Here is a 23,184-nt window from a genome sequence, read left to right as displayed (position 1 = left end):
TTTATTGTAGAGATGAGGTCTCGCTGCCCAGGCGGGTCTGGAACCCATGGGCTCAGGCAATCCTCTCACCTCAGCTTCCCAAAGGCGCGGGATTACAGGCTGAGCCACCAAGCCCGGCCTCACCAACTTTAAAAAAAATTATTGCACCCATCTTGGTTGGGTGTAAAGTGGTGTCTCATCTTGGCTTTGATGTGCTTTTCTATAAAATGACTGCTGAGCAACTTACCATATGCTTATTGGCCATTTGTGTATCTTCTTTGGAGAAATGTTTATTCAGGGTCTTTGTCCATTTTTTAAATTGAGTTATTTGCATTTTTGTATCTTCTGATGCATAAAAGTTTTTAATTTTGATGAAATCCAATTAATCTAGTTCTTTAAATGTTGATGCTTGTGCTTTTGATATCATATTTAAGAATTTATTTCCGAGCCGGGCTTGGTGGATCAGCCTGTAATCCCATGCTTTGAGAGGCTGAGGTGAGTGGATTGCTTGAGCCCGCCGGTTTGAGACCCGCCTGGGCAACTTGGCGAGACCTCATCTCTACAATAAATCAAAAAATTAGCTGGGTGTGGTAGCACGCGCCTGTAGTTCCAGCTACTTGGAAGGTTGAGGCTGAAAGATCGCTGGAGCCCAGCAGGCGAGGCTGCGGTGACCGGGAGCGGCCACTGCACTCCAGTCTGGGCAACAGAGTGAGACTCCAACTCAAAAAAAAAAAAACAAAAACAGAATGTATTTCCATTCTTTTGACTCTCTCTTCATCATTTTACTTTTTAAAAATATATATTCCCGGGGTTTTTCAATTTTATAATTTCAATTCTCTGCTCAAATTCTGAACTTTTATTTTTTTATTTTTTATTATTTTGAGTTGGAGTCTCACTCTGTCGCCCAGACTGGAGTGCAGTGGCCGCTCCCGACCACCGCAGCCTCGACCTGCTGGGCTCCGGCGATCCTTCCGCCTCAGCCTTCCAAGCAGCCGGAATTACAGGCATGCGCTACCATGCTCAGCTGATTTTTTGATTTATTGTAGAGATGAGGTCTCGCCACCCAGGTGGGTCTCGAACCCGCGGGCTCAGGCAATCCACTCACCTCAGCCTCCCAAGGCGTGGGATTACAGGCTGAGCCACCAAGCCCGGCTTGAACTTTTATTTTTTTGCACATATTAAGCATACTACTTTAAATTCTATGCCTCGTAGTTCCATACATTTGTATGCCCTATGAGACTATTTCTGGCTTAGCTGACTCTTCTGATTTACTTGGGGGTTTTTTTTTGAATTGGAGTTTCACTCCGTCGCCCAGACTGGAGTGCAATGGCCACTCCCAGCCACCACAGCCTCGACCCACTGGGCTCTGGCGATCCTTCCACCTCAGCCTTACGAGTAGCCGGAATTACAGGCATGCACTACCACGCCCGGCTGATTTTTTGATTTATTGTAGAGATGAGGTCTCACTGCCCAGGCGGGTCTTGAACCCGCGGACTCAGGCAATCTACTCACCTCAGCCTCCCAAAGGCGCCGGATTACAGGCTGAGCCACCGAGCCCGGCTTTGATTTACTTGGTTTATGTGATTTTTGCTGTTGTTGATTAAGAGCCATATACTATATATGGTAAAGGGATATAAATAATTTCAGACCCATAGCGACATTATTTTCTTTCAAGAAGATTGACGTTTGTTTGGGGTGGGCACTAGCCATACAGGATGGCCTTGACCCTTGGCTGTCGGAGACATGTCGCAACTCTCCTACCAGCAACTTAATCACACTTTTAAATAAAATAATGAAAAACTTTACATTAAATAGTGTAATGTTGGAACACATTATTTTGTTGTAATGGTATTTGATTTATAATGGAATTTTGGACCTCAAGGAACTTATTTATGACAGAAATCAAAATTTTATATCCTTTATTTTTCTAACGTGTGGTAACGTGTGAAACAGTCACCGACATACATTGCAGGTTCACAGTATGTTACTATGTTGTACGATAGTAACTTGTTGGGCATCTTCTACTTGATGTTTTTCTGTTCAAGCAGACAGTGCAGCCTCGTTTTAGTCCTCTCATATCAATGATACTTAATTTACTGTCCACCCTGGGCACCATATGAAAGCACTCCAAACATTGTTTCTACATAACACCAACTGATTTTTTAATGTATATCTCAGTATATATTCCATCTCTTTATTTGCTTTTTCGTGAAATATGAATGGAAAATTTCAAGGAAATAAATTTTTGAAAAATCCACACTGGCTTAAGTTTGTCCTGTATAATCTCCAGCAGTGTCTTTCTCTCCCCTGAGAGGGGGCATCTGAGTGGTTTGCTAGATTTACACTATCCCCTCAGAGGGGACATCCGAGTGCAACTTGATGAGACCTTGCCTCTACAATAAATTGAATTTTGTTGAAGAAATTTTGAGATGAACATGAGTCCCTGTGAAGGCCAGGCTCATTTTAGTCATACTTACTCCTACAGTGTAGTTCTTTGGACTTTCAATGAAAGTGTCGGGTTTTACCAGCTCATCTTACGCCCTTCTGGGACCTTGGACTCCAGTAACTTTCCTCCTGGCTCTGTAAAACTGTTAACAGCTTCTTAGCCTCTCAGATGCCACTGAGTAAAAAACAGTTCCAAATGCCAGGCTTCCTTCTTTTTCTTGAAGCGCTTTATTCATGCTGTTAACTCTCCGCTGCCTCCAAAAGGTTCAAAAAATGCACGTAGTTCTAGTTTTTCTCAGGGAAAGTTAGTCTGAAGGACTTAGTCTGCCATTCCCAGAAGCGGAGGTAAGCAGCATATAATTACACTTTCTTAAAAGTTAGAGCAGACCGGGCTCGGTGACTCAGCCTATAATCCCAGCACTTCGGAGGCCGGTGTGAGTAGATTGCCTGATCCCACGGGTTCAGGACCAGCCTGGGCAACTTGGTGAGACCTCACCTCTACAATAAATCAAAAATTAACTGAGTGTGGTAGCGTGTACCTGTGGTTTCGGCTACTTGGAAGGCTGAGGCATCGCTGGCGCCTAGCAGGTTGACACTGGGGTGGCCGTGAGCATGCCACTGCACTCCAGCCTGGGCGACAGAGTGAGACTCCAACTCAAAAAATAAAAAAATTGAAAAAACAGATTCAAAAGATCACCACCTAATATTGTTAGTCTTACCCACCTGTGTTTTTATGTGCTTTCTTGGGGGAGAGGAGAAAGAACAGAACTACAGTAACCCCCCTAGCAATGGCATGCAACGAACTGTCAGGCGGGTAAGTATCCTCTTTCATGTCTGCCCTGTTGGGAAAAGACATTTAAGACCATTGCTCTAACACTTACTGCATGTGCTGTAGTTACTTTCTTCTATGACTGCGTCTCTCATGAGACAGTGAGCCCCTTCTGCTTGCTAGTGCTAGACCTAGAGTTGAGTACACTGTAAGTGTAGAAGTGAATGTATGTGGCGAAAACACTTGGTTGGTTTTTCACAGTGAAAAGTCAGTGGCTGCATATATTGTTCTGAATCCTCCTGAAAGAGCCGGAAAGGGAAGAATCTCTTCTCACCAGATCTTCGGTTCCATCCTCTTTGACAGGTGGCATCTCCGCAGAAAGCGACGGTGCTTTTGGGCCCGACTGCGCTATCCCACCACTTCCCGTGAGTGAAGGTATGCAGCACATTCGGATGATGGAGGGCGTGTCGCGCTCTCTTCCATCCTCCCCCCTCCTCACACACCAGTCTGTCAGTGTTCGGCTCCAGCCTGTGAAGAAGTTGACTGGTAAGGACTTTACCTACGTTCAGTGTGTTTGGCAGGGTACCTGGCAGCATGCCCTTGAAAGTCATAGTAACTGTGCTTGTGTGTGTCTGTGGGTGTTTCCTCCTTGGCCTTCCTGAAGTCCTGGACTCTTAGCGAGTGGGACTTCTGATTTTAATTTAGAGAGTTAGTGCAGTACTCAGCTGGGCAGATTGATGTCTCTGTTTTCTAGATGACCCATCTGTTGTGGATATATTTTTCCTAGGTTTTCAGGAAGTCTCTGATTTTGCCAGAATACACTGCTATTCTGATTTCATTGATCAACTTGTTCATGTCAGATTAACAGATGGAGCCCTTGTAATTTTGGGATAATAAAGGTACATCAGTCATAGTTTTGTTTGAAATCATGGTTTGTGTATTTCATATCTACTTTTAAAAGCTATTTTAGGTATTTGCATCTACATTGGACATTACTGCAACTTCCTAGGATATTTACTATAATTTGTAAATTCTGGATTGTATTTACTTTAATATCTCACAATATGAATTGCCCATTTAGAACAAGTTGTTAGGTATGAAACAGTATCTTTATTAAATAAACTTCTGTTCTTTTAAGTTTTTCAGGGAAGAAATTTTATAATCAAAGAATACTTATGTGTGAAAATATGTAACTTTGTTAGCTTTCTTCTAACATTATCAGCATATTCCTGATGTCAGTAAGTTTCTGGGTACTGATGGATTATGGGTACATGGCGAGATGAAATTAGGTTCTTTACCAAGGATGTGTAGTGACTATTTCCTGTGTACCTGGCATTGAACTGGACAGTACAGAGACTTGATTATCATTATGACAATTCAAAATTGTCAAAGGCCTAAGAATTTAAAGATTGAGAATGCATGCATTTTAATGTTTCTGAATTAAATCTGTTTCCTGAAAGAGAATGCCATGAAAATGTTTCTTTGGCCAATTTTCTGCCAAGTGAAGTAGATGATAAGAATTGTCTGGGTCAACATGGAACAAAATGACTTTTGAAATTCAAAATAAAAACCTTAGTAGATTATTCATCAGTTATCCTTCCTTTTCTGACTGTGCTTTATTATAAATAAGTAGTAGGAAGATTGAATGGGGAACAATAACTGACCACAAAGAAATATCCTCCAGAGAATGGTTCCTACTTGGCATTAATTACCTAAATGCATTAATCGGGCCATTAGGGCTATACTTACTAATTTATCTCTTTCCATGCATTTAAACTTTCAAATGCCGTATACATATTCCTCATATTCATATTACCAACAAAAAACCGAATGAATAAGACCAGAATAGTCATCTTATTTCATCTTCTTTCTGACTTTCTAGTATTTCATCTCATGTCTCTGGTACAGTTAGAGCCGTTTGCTCGTTATTTCTCAGTGCTTTTTACTTAATTGCTCAACAAATATTTGTTTATGGCCCACTATATGCCAAGCACTGCTTTGATATAATAGAGTGGTGAGTGGTGAAAAAGACACTTAAGACCCCTACCTGCAAGATCTTTATATTTCAGTCAGGAGGAACCTGATAATAAATGCATAGCTAATAAATAAATACATAATTTTAAATAATGACAGGTACTATGAAGGTAATAAAATGTTGACATGTTTTTAATAGCTAATGAAAATAATAATGATAATTTGTATTTGAATGCTATTCTTCACGTGTATCTCCATTTTACGGATGAGTAAACTAAGTCATAGTTAGGTAAACGTCTGGCTGAAAGTAAAATGTCTCACTGAAGATAATAAAGCAGTTGGAGTTAAGATCAGTATCCAGTCCTTGAAACTCCCAATTTGTCTCATTTTACCAAGGAGAAAACTGAGGTTTGGAAAAGTTGAATAATTCACCCAGGCATCTGGTATATCAATTAGGTTGTTATTGCTACAAATAACAAAAGAGGCAGCCGAATGATTTAGGCAGTGAAGGCTTAAGACCTAGAGGCTGGGCAGGCACCAGGGTTCCTTTGGTTTGCTCTGGTGTTATGTGCACTGAGGGAGTGTGGAGGAGTCTGCAGAGGCGTGCTGTTGGCCCCAGTCCTCTCAAGTTCTGTTCAGTGCGCCTTCCTGAATGATTTCCCATCACATCGTAAAGATCCTCAGCATGTACAGATGATTCAGGAGTGCTCATCGTTCATTTCTTCAACTCTTACTGAGTTTATACTGTTTATACTATTGTGTGCTTTCGCTAAGTTTCATAAAATTCAAATTTTGAGTAGTCACACTTTTGGGAGGGGTAAAAATTGGTGTAACCTTTTTAGGGCAGTTTGGCAATATATTTCAAAACTACAGTGCACATCATCTTCGACACAGCAATTTTGTTGCTAAGAGTTTTGTTTTACATAAATTTGAACAAGTTTGAAAATGTATGTATGTGTAATATTTGCATGTAATATGGTTTTGTTTAATACCAAAAATGAAAATCTAAATACTTATCAATAATAGGAATTTCTGTGCACTTTAAAATGCGACATACACAGACATACACACATGCATACGTTTCATAATAGTCCAGAGATACAGTAACTCTTACTGAAGTGGGAGGATGACATAGTTTTGTTGTATGCCATTCTATGTTGTTTGTAATTTCTACTGGGTGTAAAATCCACAATCTCTTGGGCCAGTTTAACAAAGTGATGTGGGATACAATTCAGGATTAAGTATACAAATAGTCATAGTACAGGTAAAGTCTGGGCCTGACTTTGGTCCCCATTCCTCCTGGTTTGAGATCAGGTACCTTTATTATGAAGTGTGCCCCCTTTCCTCCCCTGGCAGTGTCACACTACTGTCAGTCCCTTTCTTATAGTATTATGATCATTGTTCAGGGTCCACTTGTGAGTGAGAACATGTGATTGGGTGTTGAGTTTCTGTCAGCTGTGTCAGATATGTGTTCTGAGTGTTTTGGAAGGTGATTTTCAAGAAACTTAATTAGTAGAGTAAGTCCCTCTACTCTTCTGAGGAGTGATCTTCAAATACAACATCAAATAATAGACTATTACCTAATCTCTGGAAAATATTTCTTTTGCCTGACTTTAAAAGTATTTGCTGCCAGTCGACTGGAATGACCATGTGGTGCCCAGTTTGGATAGTAAATCTGTCACAGGACCGATCTGATTATGCTTGAGCCTAGATATTTTAGATGCTAGCTTTAGCCAAAATACTATGTTTGTCCTGAGTGAAAAGGAAACATTTACTTGTTTCAGAGACATCCTGGGGAGATCATCAAAAGTTCTTTAGTTGCTATAAAGGGCCCACACATAGTGTTATTCTACATAGTCTGATAAATTTTTGTGTACTCATGATAAATCCTGTGCATAAGACTGTCTTGTGGTTTTTAGGAAGCATACTGGAATTCTATATACTAGGTGAATTTTATTATCTGAAATTTTTTATTTTAAATTTTAAAAATTCTACTAATTAGAATTTTATTATTAGAAAAATATATAGGATTTCTAAGATTAAATAAAATTTCCTAAATATATAATCCAACATATGATGCACATTAACTGAATGTTACTTTGCTCTCATTTTTATCTTGGATTCTTGTTTTATAAATATCCTGAGAAAATTATTGAAAAGCTGACTTGAAAATATAGCTGGCATAAGTGGCTCATGCTTATAGTCTCGGCACTTTGGGAGACAAAAAAGAGAGGATTGCCTGACCCCAGGGGGTTCAACACCAGCCTGGGCAGCTTGGCAAGACCTCACCTCTACAATAAAAATAAAATAGCAGGGTGTGGTGGCACATTCCTATAGGTCCAGCTACATGGAAGACTGAAGGGGAAGGATCGCCTGAGCCCACCAGGTCGACGCTGCGGTGGTCGTGATCACTCAGCCTGGGCAACAGGGTGAGACTCCGACCCAAAAAAAGAAAAGGAAAAAAAAGAATAAAGGGCCTTCAGATAGTAATAATCTATGTAGTCTGATTTATTTCAGTGTATTCATGATACTATAACATATGAGTAAATATCTTACAGTTTTGGGGAAACTATTGGAACTCAAGATGTATTCTAGTGAATTTTATTAGACTGAAAAATATAGTAAGCATGTGGTAGTCTAAGCTGCATCATTGCTGTCTGTTAGATACCATATATTGTTTGTAAAGTTAAAGGAAGAAATGCATAGGAAGCCATTAAGCTCTTTCGCAATAATAGTAACAGTTTAGATCTCCTTCAGGTGCTGCTCCTCATTCAATTTTTAACAATTTCTAATTCTGATTCTCTGACTTATGAGTGAAATATTAGGCTGTGTAAACTCTAAGGTAAATTCCGTGGCAGGAGTGGAGAAAAGAGGGGTTTTACTTCCATGGGAATATTAGGGGGTTATTACTTCATTCAACATAAATAATTTCAGTTATCATGAGTCAGTATTGTTAAAAACAAACAAGAAGCCAGGTGCAGTGACTCACGCCTGTAATCCCAGCCCTTTGGGAGGCAGAGGTGTAAAGATTGCTTGGGCAACATGGTAAGACCTTGTCACTACAATAAATTAAAAAATTAGCCAGGCGTGGTGACACTCCCCTGTAGTTCCAGCTACTTGGAAGGCTGAGGCAGAAGGTTCACCTGAGCCCAGCAGGTTGAGGCTCTGGTGGCAATGAGCATGCCACTGCACTCCAACCTGGGCAACAGAGTGAGACTCCAACTCAAAAACAAACAAAAGCCCCAAACAAGAACTGCTTGGTAAAGTGGTAAATACAGATTTTACTGAGAAACTATTGAAATAGGGGAAAAGAGGCCTTAGTATAGAACGGGGCTCAATTCTGAGTACAATAAAGAATGCTGGGATTTACAGCCAAGGGGTGGAGTGGGGGGGATTCAGTGGATGGAAAACTGTTAAGGGGAGGTTTCAAGGGTGTAAACCAGCTGGACAGGTACCAAGGGCAGGGGGATTATCGTTAAACTGAGTAAACAGGATTCTTGCTACCACTAGGCTGGGCAGGCTGAGGACAAAGTCCAAGGAGGATGCCTTGTTGAAAAGAGATCTCAGAAGGGCCTGACTAGAGGGTTGAGGAGAGGGCCTTTGCCACCATGTATATTTGAATACCTAAAAGGTAACATAAATTATCAAATAAATAATCCTGTTGTGATGTTTACACACACTGAACTTGCAACATAACTAAATCTTCTCTTTTTAGATTTTAGGGGATCTTGTGAGTTTTCATACAAGAAAATAATTTTCTACTCTAATTTCTTTCATATCTGAATGGAAGTCACTCATACATAGTGGGGATATTATTTATAGTATTACAGTGTCTGTTTATAGTAGGGTTTGTATAGCAGCTGTAGTATTGTTGCATGTACTGTATTAAAATATAGTAGCTCTGTCATCCTAACCGTATTCAGCCACCACTGGGGACATTTGCAAAAATGACAGAGTCGCCCTTAATAAAGAAAGAGCCAAACTTACAAGTCATTTACTCCTTTGTAGTTAAATGGTTTATTTCCATTGGGTCAGGTGATTTGTAAGGTTATGGTGAAGATTGGAATGGAAGAAAAAAAAAACAATAAGGAAAACCAAATATAAACAACAATATATGAAGTCAACTAAGATGAAACAAGTTAGTTGTCACAAGAAATACAAATGATGTCAGTTTTTCTAATAAAGACAAAGTATCAGAGTGTTTAAAAAGCATTTCCAGTGGTAGGTTATTTATAATGGAACCTCCTAAAATAAAATGAGAGGGAGCTTGCAAGTAAAGGGATGAAAAATACACACCAGACAAATGTTAAGAAAAGGATATTATTATTTACAATAATACTAAACGAAGAAAAATCACATTTGGGGCAAAAAGTATTATTTTATATTTTATGCAGGTAAAGTTCACGAAGCAGACATTAACAAGTATTGACCTTTTATGCATGAAACAGCATGGCGTCAAAATATATAAAGCAGTACAAGAAATATGAAACCATTCGTTCACAAAAACCTTGTACATCTGTGTTCATGGTAACATTATTCGTGATAGCCAAAAAGTGGAAGTAGCACGAGTGTTCAGCTGATGAATGGATAAATAAAACGTGTGCCCACACCATTCAGCAGTAAAAATCAGTGCTTTAGGGAGCCATGCTGCGACATAAGTGACCATGGAAACATCATGCTAAGTGGAGGGAGCCAGTAACAAAAATCATATGTTGTGTAACCCTGATTATGTGAAATGTCCAGAACAGGTAAATCCGTAGGGACAGAATGTTAGTTAATGTCTACCTCGGGCGAGGGAGAGGCGTGTGGGGAGTGTATGGTAAAGAATATGGGGTTTCATTTTGGGGTGACAGGAATGTTCTACATTTAGATTATGGTGACAGTTGTACAACTCTGTGAACTTACTAAATCTGTTGTATATTTTAAATGAGTGAATTTTATGATGTGTGAATTATATCTAAACAAGGAAGTTTTTTTAAAAAAGACTAAATATAGCAAACAGAAATATAGAAATGAAAGGGAAAGTTGATTAATTCACATACAAGGCAGATTTCATACCTTACAAAATCATCAGCTCATTGACATTAAAGGATATGGAGAATTTGAATAATGCAATAAGATTGATTCATTTGTGCATATTTCAAAATAGCTGGAATATTTGGAATGTTATCAACACAGATGATAAATGTTTAAAGTGAGATATCCCAGTTAACCTGATTTGATCATTACATATTATATGTATTTATCCAAATATCACATGTACCCCATAAATATCTACAATTAATATGTATCCTCTTTTTTTTTTCTTCTTTTTTGAGTCAAAGTCTCATTCTGCTGCCCAGGGTGGAGGGCAGTGGCACAATCACGGCTTACTGCAGCCTCACTCAGTCTTCTGTGCTCAGGTGATCCTTCCACCTCAGCCTCCTGAGTAGCTGGGACTGCAGGCAGGGTCCACCATACCCAACTCATTTGAAGCTTTTTTTTTTTTAAATAGAGAAATGAGGTCCTGCTATATTGCTTAGGGCTGGTCTTGAATTCCTGGGCTCAAGTGATCCTCCTGCCTTGGCCTCCCAAAGTGCTAGGATCACAATAGCAAGAAGGCCAAAATTCCTTTTCACCTCTAAAATTTTAAGGAGTTTAAGAATTACTTTTGAGGCTGGGCTCAGTGGCTCAGCCTATAATCCCAGCACTTTGGGGGGCCGAGGCAAGTGGATTGCCTGAGCCCATGGGTTTGAAACCAGCCTGGGAAACTTGGCGAGACCTTGTCTGTACAATAAAATAAAAAATTAGCCGGGCGTGGTAGCATGTGCCTATAGTTCCAGCTACTTGAAGGCTGAGGCAGGAAGAATCGCTAGAGCCCAGCAGGTCGATGCTGGGGTGACAGTGAGTTTGCCACTGCATTCTAGCCTGGGAGACAGAATGACACTCCAACTCAAAAAAAAAAAAAAAGAAAAAAAAACTACTTTTGAGTTATTGAAGTAGAAACCAAAATAGAAAAAAAAGTTGGAAATTAACATTTATTATGTGGTAATTATGAAAGGTAGCCAAAATGATGTTCATTCAAGTCATTATCTTGAATACTTTCATTAGAAAACAAGAAGTACTGAAATAAGTTAACTAATTGTTTACCTCGAGGAGCTAGAAGAAAGAATAAACACAAAAGAAGTGATTAATAAGATTGAAAGCAGAAGTGCATAACCTAAACAGAAAACTAATACTTGATCTATGAAGCCACACTTGCTTTGAAACGATTAAGAGAAAAGAAGAAAATACTTGATAGGAAGTGGAAAAGAGGGGGAGAGAGAAAAGATAAATAACATGGAATATAAAGAATAAAAAATAAATTAGTCACTATTTGTACTCTTTATTTTTCTGAGTTGAAGTCTCACTCTGTTACCCTGGCTGGAGTGCAGTGGCATACTCATGGTCACCCCAACATTGACCTACTGGTCTCTGGTGATCCTTCAGCCTCAGCCTTCAAAGAGCCAGAACTACAGGCGCCTGTTACCATGCCTGGCTAATTTTTGATTTATTGTAGAATTGAGGTCTTGCCAAGTTGCCCGGGCTCGTCTCGAACCTGGGACCCAGTAAATCCTTTTGCCTTGGCCTCCCAAAGTGCTGGGATTACAGGCTGGGCCATTGAGCCTGGCCCGTACTTTTTTATTATAAGAGAATATAGTATACAGATTTATAGGGAAACAACATTTTTTTAAAACCCTGAGTGACATGAAAGAGAACACATTGTAAAATTGACACAAGATAAATTAAAATTATGACTAGCCTAATAACCATAGAAATAAAAGATTCCTGTGAGGAATCAGCAGACCCAGATGATTTTACAGGTAAGTTTTAACTAAACTACAAGTTATAATTAAAATTATAATGATAACAGCACTTGAGAATGTTTTTGAGCTGTTACTGTGTTCTAGACAGTATTAAGTACCCCACGTACTTGACCAAATGAGGTTTTCCAAGCAATCTAAGTGGATCATCAGCAGTCTCTGTATGAGCACTTTTAATTATGTGAGCTTTCCACTTCGCTGAGTGGTTTTAGCTGTCAGTTTTCTAATGTGCGTGGATGGAAATGTGCCCCTCTGGTACTTCTACGCGTTAGTCCTGGTTATGCCTTCTAGAACCATGTAGCATGAGTTGGCCTCTCCTTTCATGTGGCAGTCCTTCATATCCCAGAAAGCAGCCATCAGGTCTACTTTTCTCTAACTTGAGAGACTTCATTTACAGCTTGCTTAGTATCAGGATGGTACTACAGCTGGTATTTTCCTCTTGAGTCACCATATCAAAATGGACATGAGATTACTTTGGAAATACTGTTTCTTGTGACCCCTTGTCAACTCTTAATGAGCATTTTCCTTTTTACAAGTTTCATATGAACTGTTAAACTCTCCATATTTTGCTGTCCTTTGGTCCTCTGATTTCCTATGTGGTTTTACAAAAACTGTTAGTACTTTCCTGTTTATGTCTTCATGTTCTTTTAGAACTCTGAAAGGTAAATTGTGCAGGCCTGGATTTTGATTGTATGTTTTTAAACTCGTTTTCCTCAAAACATGGACTTTAGTGACCTTTTAGTGATGTTTATTCTACCCTTTTTACTTCCTTATTGAAGGACATTAAAGCAAAATAAGGATTGTCTCAGTCTGTTTGTATTGCTATAACAAAATACCTTAGACTGGGTAATGTAAAAGAACATAAATTTATTTCCTCACCGTTTGGAGGCTGGGAAATCTTAAGATCAAGGCAGCAGCAGGTTTGCTTGTCTGGTGAGGGCTGCTCTCTGCTTCCAAGATGGTACCTTGGTGTGGCATCCTCCAGAGGGGAGGAACACTGTATCCCCACATGAGGGAAGACTGAGGGCAGGAGAGCCTGACGCCGAAGCCTCTTTTGTGAGTTCTTAATCCCAGCCATGAGAACAGGGGCCCTTAGATGACTTACTCATCTCTTAATGCTATCACAGTGGCCATTAAATATCAACACCTGAATTTTGAAGAAGACACATTCAAACAGTTGCGGCAAGCATTGAGTAGGGGGCTTTCCTTGTCCGTTTTTTTATTCCAGAAAATACCTCAACAGTCTCCTCAGCTAGGGCTCTGTTTTTCCTTGACAGTGTACTTGGAGGTTTTTCTGTTCTTCATCTTTGATTTTGTCCTTCTTTTCTCTTTGTATGTTTCTTTTTTGGACACGAATCTGTCTTCTTGAAAAAAACTCCTGGTATGGCCATATTTATTTCTTTAGACACTTCCATATTTATGATTGTATAAATGACTTTTTATTTTTAATCTATACTCTCAAACCATATTCCCTTTTAAAATTACTGATCATTGGCTCATAGCTTTTTTTTCTCTGCATGTCTAAAGAAATATGCTTGAGCCGGGCTCGGTGGCTCAGCCTGTAATCCCGCGCTTTGGGAGGCTGAGGTGAGTGAATTGCTGAGCCCGCGGGTTCGAGACCCACCTGGGCAACTTGGCGAGACCGCATCTCCACAATAAACCAAAAATTAGCCGGGCGTGGTGGTGCATGCCTATAATTCCAGCTACTCAGAAGGCTGAGGCGAACGATTGCCGGAGCCCAGCAGGTCAAGGCTGTGGTGGCCGGGAGTGGCCACTGCACTCCAGTCTGGGCGACAGAGTGAGACTCCAACTCAAAAAAAAAAAAAAAGAAAAAAGAAATATGCTTGACTGAAATCTGAGGTAGAATATACTTTATCTGGCATTCCTCCTAGAATCTGTGACCAATAAAGGGTGAAACCAGGGACACTAGTACCTGTGGTAGAGAGAGCAAGTTAGGAAGGCACAGCCTGGGATCAGTCCTGCAGTGGATGCCTGGGCAGGCCCTAGCCTTCAAGGGGTTGGCAGGGCTGCTTGCTGGGCATCACCCAGAGAGGGTGGAGCCTGTGGGCCTGCAGGAGTCTGGGCGCAGCAGCAGGACTCCGTGGGAGACCACTGGTCAGCGCCACGAACTTGTCTGACAGTGAGGACACATCCGAGGGCAATGTTCGTTTTCAGTAGGTCTTTAGGGAATAGGTAGGATAGGCAGCGTTGAGGCTCAGAGCTCTAGGCCTGAAAGAACTGGGTCCTGCTGGCTGAGAGCCCAGCTGGACAAAGGAGGAGGTTAGGATTCTGCACACTTGATGGTAAACCCTCTCTCTTGGCTTGGGCAGATTAGTTCTTCTTGAGCTTCCGTTCTTGTATGTGAAGGGAAGATGGTGTCACCTCGGGGCCGAGAGGACACAGCAATGTTTGTAGAGAGTTTCTGTGCCTTGCACTTATTGTGACAAACATGTCATTTGGAAGTGACTTGCTTTTTAAATGTCAGTATCCTTATCACCATTAAGCTCTATAACATTCAATGCTGTACCCTGAATGTAATTCTTAAAATTTTTAAAAAGCCTAAAACACAACATACATTTACTTGTCATAAAGTTACATAGACTATTTTGTTTTACATGGAATTGTATCACCTTACTGTGATTAATTCATGTTTATTTGAAACCACAATTAGTAGTTGTATGTCTTTATTTAAATTAATAAATAAAAATTTTGGTAGGTAACATTTTTCAAACTATAGGTCCATGGATGGGGGATAATAAAAGGAATCCTAGCCGGGCTTGGTGCCTCAGCCTGTAATCCCACGCTTTGGGAGATGGAGGTGAGTAGATTGCCTGAGCCTATGGGTTCGAGACCTGCCTGGGCAACTTGGCGAGACCTCGTCTCTACCATAAATCAAAAATTAGCCAGGCGTGGTAGCGCGTGCCTGTAATTCAGGCTACTCGGAAGGCTGAGGCGGAAGGATCCCCGGAGCCCAGCAGGTCGAGACTGCGGTGGCTGGAAGCGGCCACTGCACTCCAGTCTGGGCGACAGAGTGAGACTCTAACTCAAAATAAATAAATAAATAAATAAATAAATAAATAAATAAATAAATAAATAAATAAAATAAAAGGACTCTTAAGAGTCAAAAAAATGGCAGTCACTCAATTAATACTCTCTTGTATCCTTTTTAGCTACTGTGTGGTATTTTTTTTTTTTTTGGTATATATTTGGCTTCTGGTTTTACTATTTATTAGTATCTCTTCTTATGTTTATTCTCTGCTCATTTATTTTTATGGAGCCCTAGTTTTTTTAAAATTTTAAATATGTGAGGTACAGTTCAGGGTTAGGTATACAAATGTTTCTTTATGCAGGTACTCTTGTTGATGAGGTATATCCCCTTCCCCTGGCAGTTTCCCACTACTGCCAATCACACCGCCACTTCCTCCCCCTGACAGTTCTGGATATCACTTTTTTTTTTTTTTTTTTGAGTTGGAGTCTCACTCCTTTGCCCAGGCTGGAGTGCAGTGGCATGCATGCTCATGACCACCCCAGTGTTGACCTCCTGGGCTCCGGCGATCCTTCCACCTCAGCCTTCCAAGTAGCCAGAACTACAGATGCCCACTACCATGCCTGGCAATTTTGTATTTTATTGTAGAGACGAGGTCTTGCCAAGTTGCCCAGGCTGGTCTTGAACCCCTGGGCTCAGGCAATCCTCTAGCCTCGGTCTCCCAAAGGTGCTAGGATTACAGGCTGAGCCACCGAACCCGGCCAGATATCACTTTTAAACATGGCAAATACCATAAAGAATGCAGGAAAAAAAAAATACTTCATTGTCCATGCTTCCTCTGTGGCCGTCCCCAGAAACTCACCATGATTTTATGTCACAGTTCCTGGGAAATCTTTTTTTTTTTCCTTTGTTTAACTTAACCCTGTCCTTCCCTACTTTCTTAGCTGCCTACCTGCTATAGTATTTGAACAGTTTAAGAAATATCTAATGTTGAATGTAAAGGCTAACCAGTGTGGGCCATAAGGAATACTTTTCAGCCACAAAGCATCACAAAAGTCAAATCTGCAATTTCTAAGAAATCCTTAGTGACTCTCTAAACAGGAAATAAACTATAGTATGGGGTAATACCAAGCTTAGTGCAGAATATATATTCACTTTATAATAATAGAAATTTTAATAATGCTAAACCATATCTTTTATTTTCATTATAGAAAATTATGTACCCAAATTGATGTATTCAGCCTGTAAGAGTAATAGTAGCGAGATGGAATATTCCCTCTCCGGTAAAGGATTTTAAATGCCAGAGGAATGAGGATTCCAAGGGACATTTTCATTTCAGCTGGCTTTCTTCCTCCTACATACTCCATCCCTATCATGTCAGCCATTCATTCATGCCATTGGCTGAATTTCAAAAAATTAAGAAATATGGTCACTTTAGAATAGTCTGTGTGGTATTAATGATCTGTTTTGATGATTTTATTTAGGCAGCATTACAAGCAGTGTTTTGAGTTAAACCAGAGTTGGTCGAACATCTGTTTTCCCCGTTTCTAGTTAAAATCTGTTTCTGAAAGGATTATTTTTAAGAATGAATATATATATAATTTAATTTTATTTCTTCAGATTAGTTTAATGAAATAAGTAGAGTGAGAGAAGGGACATGTGATAAACATATCTTATAGCTTAGTATGTCTTTTTATGCCCTGCTTATCAGTAAAAATATTCTGGAAGACTTACTTGCCAGCTCATGATTTTTTCAAATATTATCATTATAATTTAGAGGTGTATCACACATTTGGGAAAATTTTATTCCGGGTTTAGGTAGTAATGTCAACATATAAAGTAAGAACTGAGTGTAATGAAAATTATTCCCAGAAATCCCTTAAATGTTATTCATTATATTCATTAAGTAGAAACACTTTTTCTCAAAATGTTCAACCCCGCCAGTTTATCCTTTAGAGTTGTGACAATTCTTATTACTCTTTTATTGACTGCCAGATGAAGTAGTTGACTAATGTGTAGAGAACACATTATATGGCTCATACCTGTAATCTCAGCACTCTGGGAGGCTGAAGTGGGAGGATTGCTTGAGCTGAAGAGTTCAAGACCAGTCTAGGCAATATAGCGAGACCCTGCCTCTACAAAAAATATAAAACATAAAAACATTAAAAAAATCAGCCCGGTGGTAGTGCATGCCTATAGTCACAGCTACTCCGGAGGCTGAGGTGGAAGGATCACCTGAGCCCAGGAGGTCAAGGTTGCAGTGAGCTTTCATGGGGCCACTGCACTCCAGTCTAGGCCACCGAATGAGACCCTGACTTAAAAAAAAAAAAGAATATATTTCTTCTCTATCCGTCATCATTTGCTGTTGTGGTTTAAAGTCTTGATCTGGAGTAGCAGCAATTGCTAGAGAAGGCAAAGCACCACCTAGAGGTTTGGCCAAAGCTTGAATTGCTGCAACCAGTAGGATGGACACTTGCTTGCTCTTCTGGAAGAACAGAGACTAGTGAGTTCATGTCCTCATCAGCATCACCCTACACTTAAGCACTGATGATTACTTCTTAGAGAAAATTTACAAGGGAGAATACTGGGAAAAAATGAAAAGAATATAAAACTCTGTAAGTTTTAGCATGATTGTCCTAAATTAATCATAAAGGAGTTAAAAATTAGTAGCCAGGAATAGCTTAGTTCCTTAAATCTCTCTCTATACCCTTACCTTAAGTTAAATCCAGTTTTTCAAACCAAAAAAACTGGTATACTTTGTCTTAAAGTATTTTAACCATGTCCTCATTCTGGTTGACTCCTATATATAGGTGATAAGTAGTGTTAAGGTGGAAGTCAGTGGGAAGGCGATTTGTTGTCCAGGGTCCCACTTTTCACAGAACTGTTCAGGAATCTAATGCTGGATCCGCTCAGCTCGGTTTGGCAAGTGGGAAGGTGGCAGAGAAGCTTGTTCTATTTTTCCTAAGGCATTGTGTTAGTATTCAGAAAAGTTACAACTAAAGAGTCTCCCTCAAAAATAACCATGGGGACAAGACTGTATTTGCTTTAAAAGCTTATCAGATTGGTGAAATTAGACATCACAGAAACAGAAGTGAGGTATGGTGTCCATGGAGCTTTCAAGGAAAACATAAATGTGCATTTTAAAGTTTCCTCTTCAGTTTTCTAGTTAAGTGAGATAAAAAGTGATTGAAGTTTCTTTGAAACAAGTTCATCACTTTGAATATTCCTCAATATTACCATTTTATGGGAACTACTTATGCTACTTCCCTGCCAAGTTACCATTTTCTAAAGACATTGGTAAGTCATGTTGGGGCAGTAGAATTACTTGGTTATATTAAGTAATCTCTTAACACTAGTCCACAAAATCTGTGTTTACTATAATTATAAAAAGAAATAGATGCTGTGACAAGTATGTGTAATGTGATGAGACCAAATATCCAATCAAACCTAAGAAGTAACCTGGAACAGTATTTATCCTTTCAGGCAATTTTCTATGTCTACTGAATTCTATTGAAATTCGTTTTTCCTTTTTGTTTATGCTATTTTTCTTAATTAGGTATTTATTAAGAAAAAATAGATTCTTAGAATGTCAAGCCCTTTCATTACATTATATTATTTCAGTTCATTCCCACAATAGCTTTAGAAAGAAGGTAGAAAACATGTTACTGTCCGTACTTTACTTATGATGAATCTGAAGGTCACAGTAGTTGAGTGACTTACTCAGAGTTAGATCTGTAAGTAGCTAAGCTGTTAGTGCAACTAGTCAGAAGACTAGTCAAGTGCATGTCCCTCCTCTTACATTCTAGTCTTTTTTAGTCACATTTTACTGAGGTTATCATTGATAGAAATAAATGCATCACAAATCTATGTCCAACAAATACATAATTATACCAGAGTTAGTATTGTAATAGCAGTGCTGCCTACTTAAAAGAACAGTATAGCGAGTAAATATACCCAGTCTTTTGCTTTGTGTTGTAACCGAAAATTTCATTAAATGGTGATGGAAAAGTAAAACAAACTGATATGATATAGAGCAATTTCATATAGAATTGCTCTGTCTAAATAGATGAATGGCATAGCACAGTGACGCATGCGTCGTAAGTTCAATGCAAGATTTTTTTTCGGTACAATTCGGTTCAGAACCACGGCCAGAATACTGTGTGGAGAGTACTGTTATGACAGACCCCATATTCATGCTTTCCCTTGCCCCCGCTCTTGATTCCTTTTGGAAGCTTCCCTGCTGTCTGTGAAAAGAGAAGGAACTCTTTCAGATTCCTGGGAGATGATGAGAAACCAAGATTATGAAAGGTTCTTCAGGCCCGGTAGGGAGAGAGGCTCTCAGAAGCGGAGAATGAAACAGTGACTCTGCCATAGCAGTGAATGGCACAGAAATGTCCTTGACCATGAATGAAGACTGTGAGCGTTGGCAGGAAAGTTAGTGTCTTTTGACTCTTTCCGAATATGTCGCAGGAGTGCGGGAGAAAGACGGGATGCCTCTCTTTGAGATCAGTGTCCTTGGTATCCTGTCAGTCGATGTCACTGCAGTTTTGGAGGATCTGATGCATACCATCTGAATGAGAGGCATTTGGTTAGGGCTTTAATATCTCCAGGCATTTAAAAATACAATTTCTGCTGTCTCAAACTATAGATAGTTCCTTGCATTATAACAAAGTCTAATGTCTAATTTTAACACATAACCCAAAAAATATGAAGCAACTGCAGGCGTCTATTAGTGTACTAAAGTATTATTAATCTTTTAAATTACTGCAGCATGCAGCATACTTGGTAACTCTTTTGCATTGTATATTCACATAGCTCTGATTCAGAAATTCAGAAGGGTAAAATAGGAGGAATTGGTAAGAGAGGAGTTTACAGCATTAAGATCTGAGGAGCTTGCAGCCTTTTAGTATAAATTGTTCCCAGCATCCATGTCACAGCTCCTTATATGGTGCCGTTTTTTCTCTCTTGGTTGCTATGACAACAGCAGCACTGCACCATTCATCCGCTCTGGACCTGGGTTGCGCTGCTCGCCTTCCGTGTTACTCCTGAATGTTAAGAACATCCGTGAATTATTCACTCTGTGAATGCTGCACCATTAGAAACCCAGGAGCCTGCTCCTCCAGCAATTTGCTCCCAAAGAAGGGTGAACTGAACTGCGCCACAGAAGAAAACTGTACAAATGTTTCTTTTATCCTAATGGAATCATGCAACCTATATTTGCTGCAGTATTCTGAAAGAGTAAGCTTGTGTTAAGCAATCTAATGAAAATAAGCCGTTTGCATAATCTTTCTTGAAATCATTAGTTGTTCAAAACAAATACCACATTGCTTTTCTGGATACAAAGAGAAGCAGGCGATGCTGTTAGGGTTGAGAAGCCCCTTTAGGAGCCTCTCTTGTGCTTTGGGACCGTAATCAGCATCTGCTCTGAGAAGCGTCACCTGTAACGCACAGTAAGTTCTAGGCAGCACAGAGAGCTGGCTGGAGATTGAAGTGGTATCATTACTCGTGTGCCAGGCTGATGACAACATGACCAGTGGATGAGGAACCTTCAGGTTTTCCAAAGAAAAGACTGTGTGGTCTTGACTGAGGAGGAACACCTAAAGCCTGTGAGTATAACAGTCAACGTCTGTGCAACATGGGTTTCTGGGCTGAAAAGCCTATTTTGTGCTTTGTAGAAGAAGAAACGCAGCCTGAGAGAATGTGACACTTGATGGCTTACCTGAAAGCTAAGACTCTGTCATTTGGCACGTTTATTTAATTTTTAACTGTATGCTCTTTTAATTTAGGTATTTATATGTGTATATAAACCTTTTTAAATAGTTTCATATTTTAAAAAATTCATTGCAAAGAATTCTGGTAAAAACTCAATTTTTAAATGTAAATGTGAAGGCTACTTTACCTCTCTTGTTAGATTACGATTCCAGAATAGATCTTGGCTTTCTACTGCAACAGCCTATAAGTGAAATACCTTTTTAAAAAATAACTGTATAGAAACCCAGAATTTTGTAAACAGCTTCCTTAATACATCAACTCTTATTATTTCATTAACTGGAATATTTACAAATGCCTGTTCTTGTATAGCTTAAGAGTTTTGTTTTTTTTAACTTGACATAATTTGCAAGTTATTTTGATTTTTATTGTCTATTTTCTCAGTTGAGTTTAGGCTAAATTAGAAATTTACATTTTTAACTTATATTTTTAGGCTATTTAGCAATTATCAGCTTAAGATAAATTGAATGTACAGACTGAATTTTCTCTAAGGAGTCTGTTTTCTGGCTTCTGATGATTTTCTCTTTTTAGTTCTTTAACCATAGTAACTTAGAAATGTCCTAAAAGTAGGAGCTTGGCTTTTTGAAATTAGGATATTTAGGGGGATCTATAGCTACCTCAGAAAAGAAAAAGACACTTTCTTTTTGTTTTATCTAAAAATAAATTTTATCACAGCTATAAATCAAACAGGCTTTAGGAAATGCTGTACTATGTCTAATTAGCAATTAGATGAGAGATTTAGATTTCCCTGGGAAAGTTATCATAGATTGAAGGATAAAAAATCACTTTTCATACATCTGCCTGTCACACAAATGCATGCCTTCTGCCTTTGTGCTTCCCTTTTTAAAAAAAATTTTATTATAAAGATGTAGGGTACCATTCAGGGTTAGGTATATAAACACTGTGGGGTACAATTCAGGGTCAGGTATATCAAACCCTTGTTAATGAGGTATGCCCCTCCGTCCCTTAGCAGTTTCCCTCAACTGCCAATCCCATCCCCCCACTCCAACAGTTTCCCATTACTGCCAGTCGCTATCTTATAGCATTACAATTGTTCAAGGTCCTCTTATAAGTGAGAACATATGGAACTCTGTTCTTTGTTTCTGTGATAAACCACTGAGTTGATAGACTCCAAATCCATCCACGTCACTGCAAAGTCCATATATTTGTCCTTCTTTATGGCTGCATAATATTCCATTGTGTGTATGTACCACATTTTTTTAATTCAGTCCAGCTTCAATGGGCAACACGGTTGTTTTCATGTTTTTGCTATTGTGAATAGAGCTACAACAAACATGCGTGTGCAGGTATCTTTTTGGTAGAATGACTTGAGTTCCTCTGGGTATAGTCCTACTAGGGGAATTGCTGGGTCATATAAAAGGTCAATTTCTAGTTCTTTCAGAAATCGCCACACTGTTTTCCAAAGAGGTTGTACAAGTTAGTATTCCCACCAGCAGTGTAGAAGCGTTCCTTTTTCCTCCACATCCTCGCCAGCATCTGTTGTTGTTTGTTTTATTAACGATGACCATTCTTACAGGGGTTAGGTGGTATCTCGGTGTGTTTTTGATTTGCATTTATCTGATGATGAGTGAGGCTGAGCAATTTTTCATGTGTCTCTTGGCTGCCTGTATATCTTCTTTTGAGAAGTGTCTGTTCATGTCTTTTGCCCACTGTTTAAAAGGTCCGTTTGTTTTTTTCTCTTTGGCATGTTTGAATTCCTTGTAGATCCTAGATGTTAGGCGTTGGTCACATATGCAGTTGGCAAATATTTTTCCCATTCTGTGGACTGTCTCCCTGCTCTCTTGGTGGTTTCTTTTGCTTTGCAGAAGCTCGTTAATTTGATGAGGTCCCACTTGTCTATCTTATTTCTTAAGGTATTGGCCTTTCCGGTTCTGAATAGGATTTGGTTCCCAGTTCCAATTTCCATAAGGGTGTCTCCTGCGTTTTCTAAGATTCTTACAGTTTGAGGTTTTACGTTTAGATCTTTGATCCATTTAGAGTTGAGTTTTGTGTATGGTGATAGGTAGGGGTCCTGTTTCGATCTTCTGCATGTGGTGAGCCAGTTTTTCCAGCACCATTTACTGAATAGGTTCTCCTCTCCCCAGTGGTGGTTGTTGGAGGCTTTGTCAAAGATGAGTTGGTTGAAGCCGGGCTCGGTGGCTCAGCCTGTAATCCTGCGCCTTTGGGAGGCTGAGGTGAGTGGATTGCCTGAGCCTGCGAGTTCAAGACCTGCCTGGGCAGCGAGACCTCATCTCTACAATAAAATCAAAAAATCAGCTGGGCGTGGTAGCACATGCCTGTAATTCCGGCTACTTGGAAGGCCGAGGCAGAAGGATCGCCAGAGCCAGCAGGTCGAGGCTGCGGTGACCGGGAGCGGCCACTGCACTCCAGTCTGGGCGACAGAGTGAGACTCCAACTCA

General features: G+C 39.6%; 1 protein-coding gene across 1 annotated transcript in view; it reads left to right on the top strand.

Moving 5' to 3' along the window:
• Nucleotides 1–23,184, top strand: part of TANC2 (tetratricopeptide repeat, ankyrin repeat and coiled-coil containing 2) — a 343,337-nt gene that overhangs the window by 87,835 nt on the left and 232,318 nt on the right. The window contains exon 3 of the mRNA XM_021709161.1: nucleotides 3,557–3,739. Within this exon, the coding sequence (XP_021564836.1) occupies nucleotides 3,557–3,739 (183 nt within the window). The remainder of the gene's footprint in view (nucleotides 1–3,556; nucleotides 3,740–23,184) is intronic.

This window comes from Carlito syrichta, unplaced genomic scaffold (assembly GCF_000164805.1).
Source record: "Carlito syrichta isolate Samal-C Ts95f unplaced genomic scaffold, Tarsius_syrichta-2.0.1 Scaffold169039, whole genome shotgun sequence".
NCBI lineage: Eukaryota > Metazoa > Chordata > Mammalia > Primates > Tarsiidae > Carlito > Carlito syrichta.
Note: the sequence above shows the minus strand (reverse complement) of the source record. Positions and strands in the feature narration are given on the sequence as shown.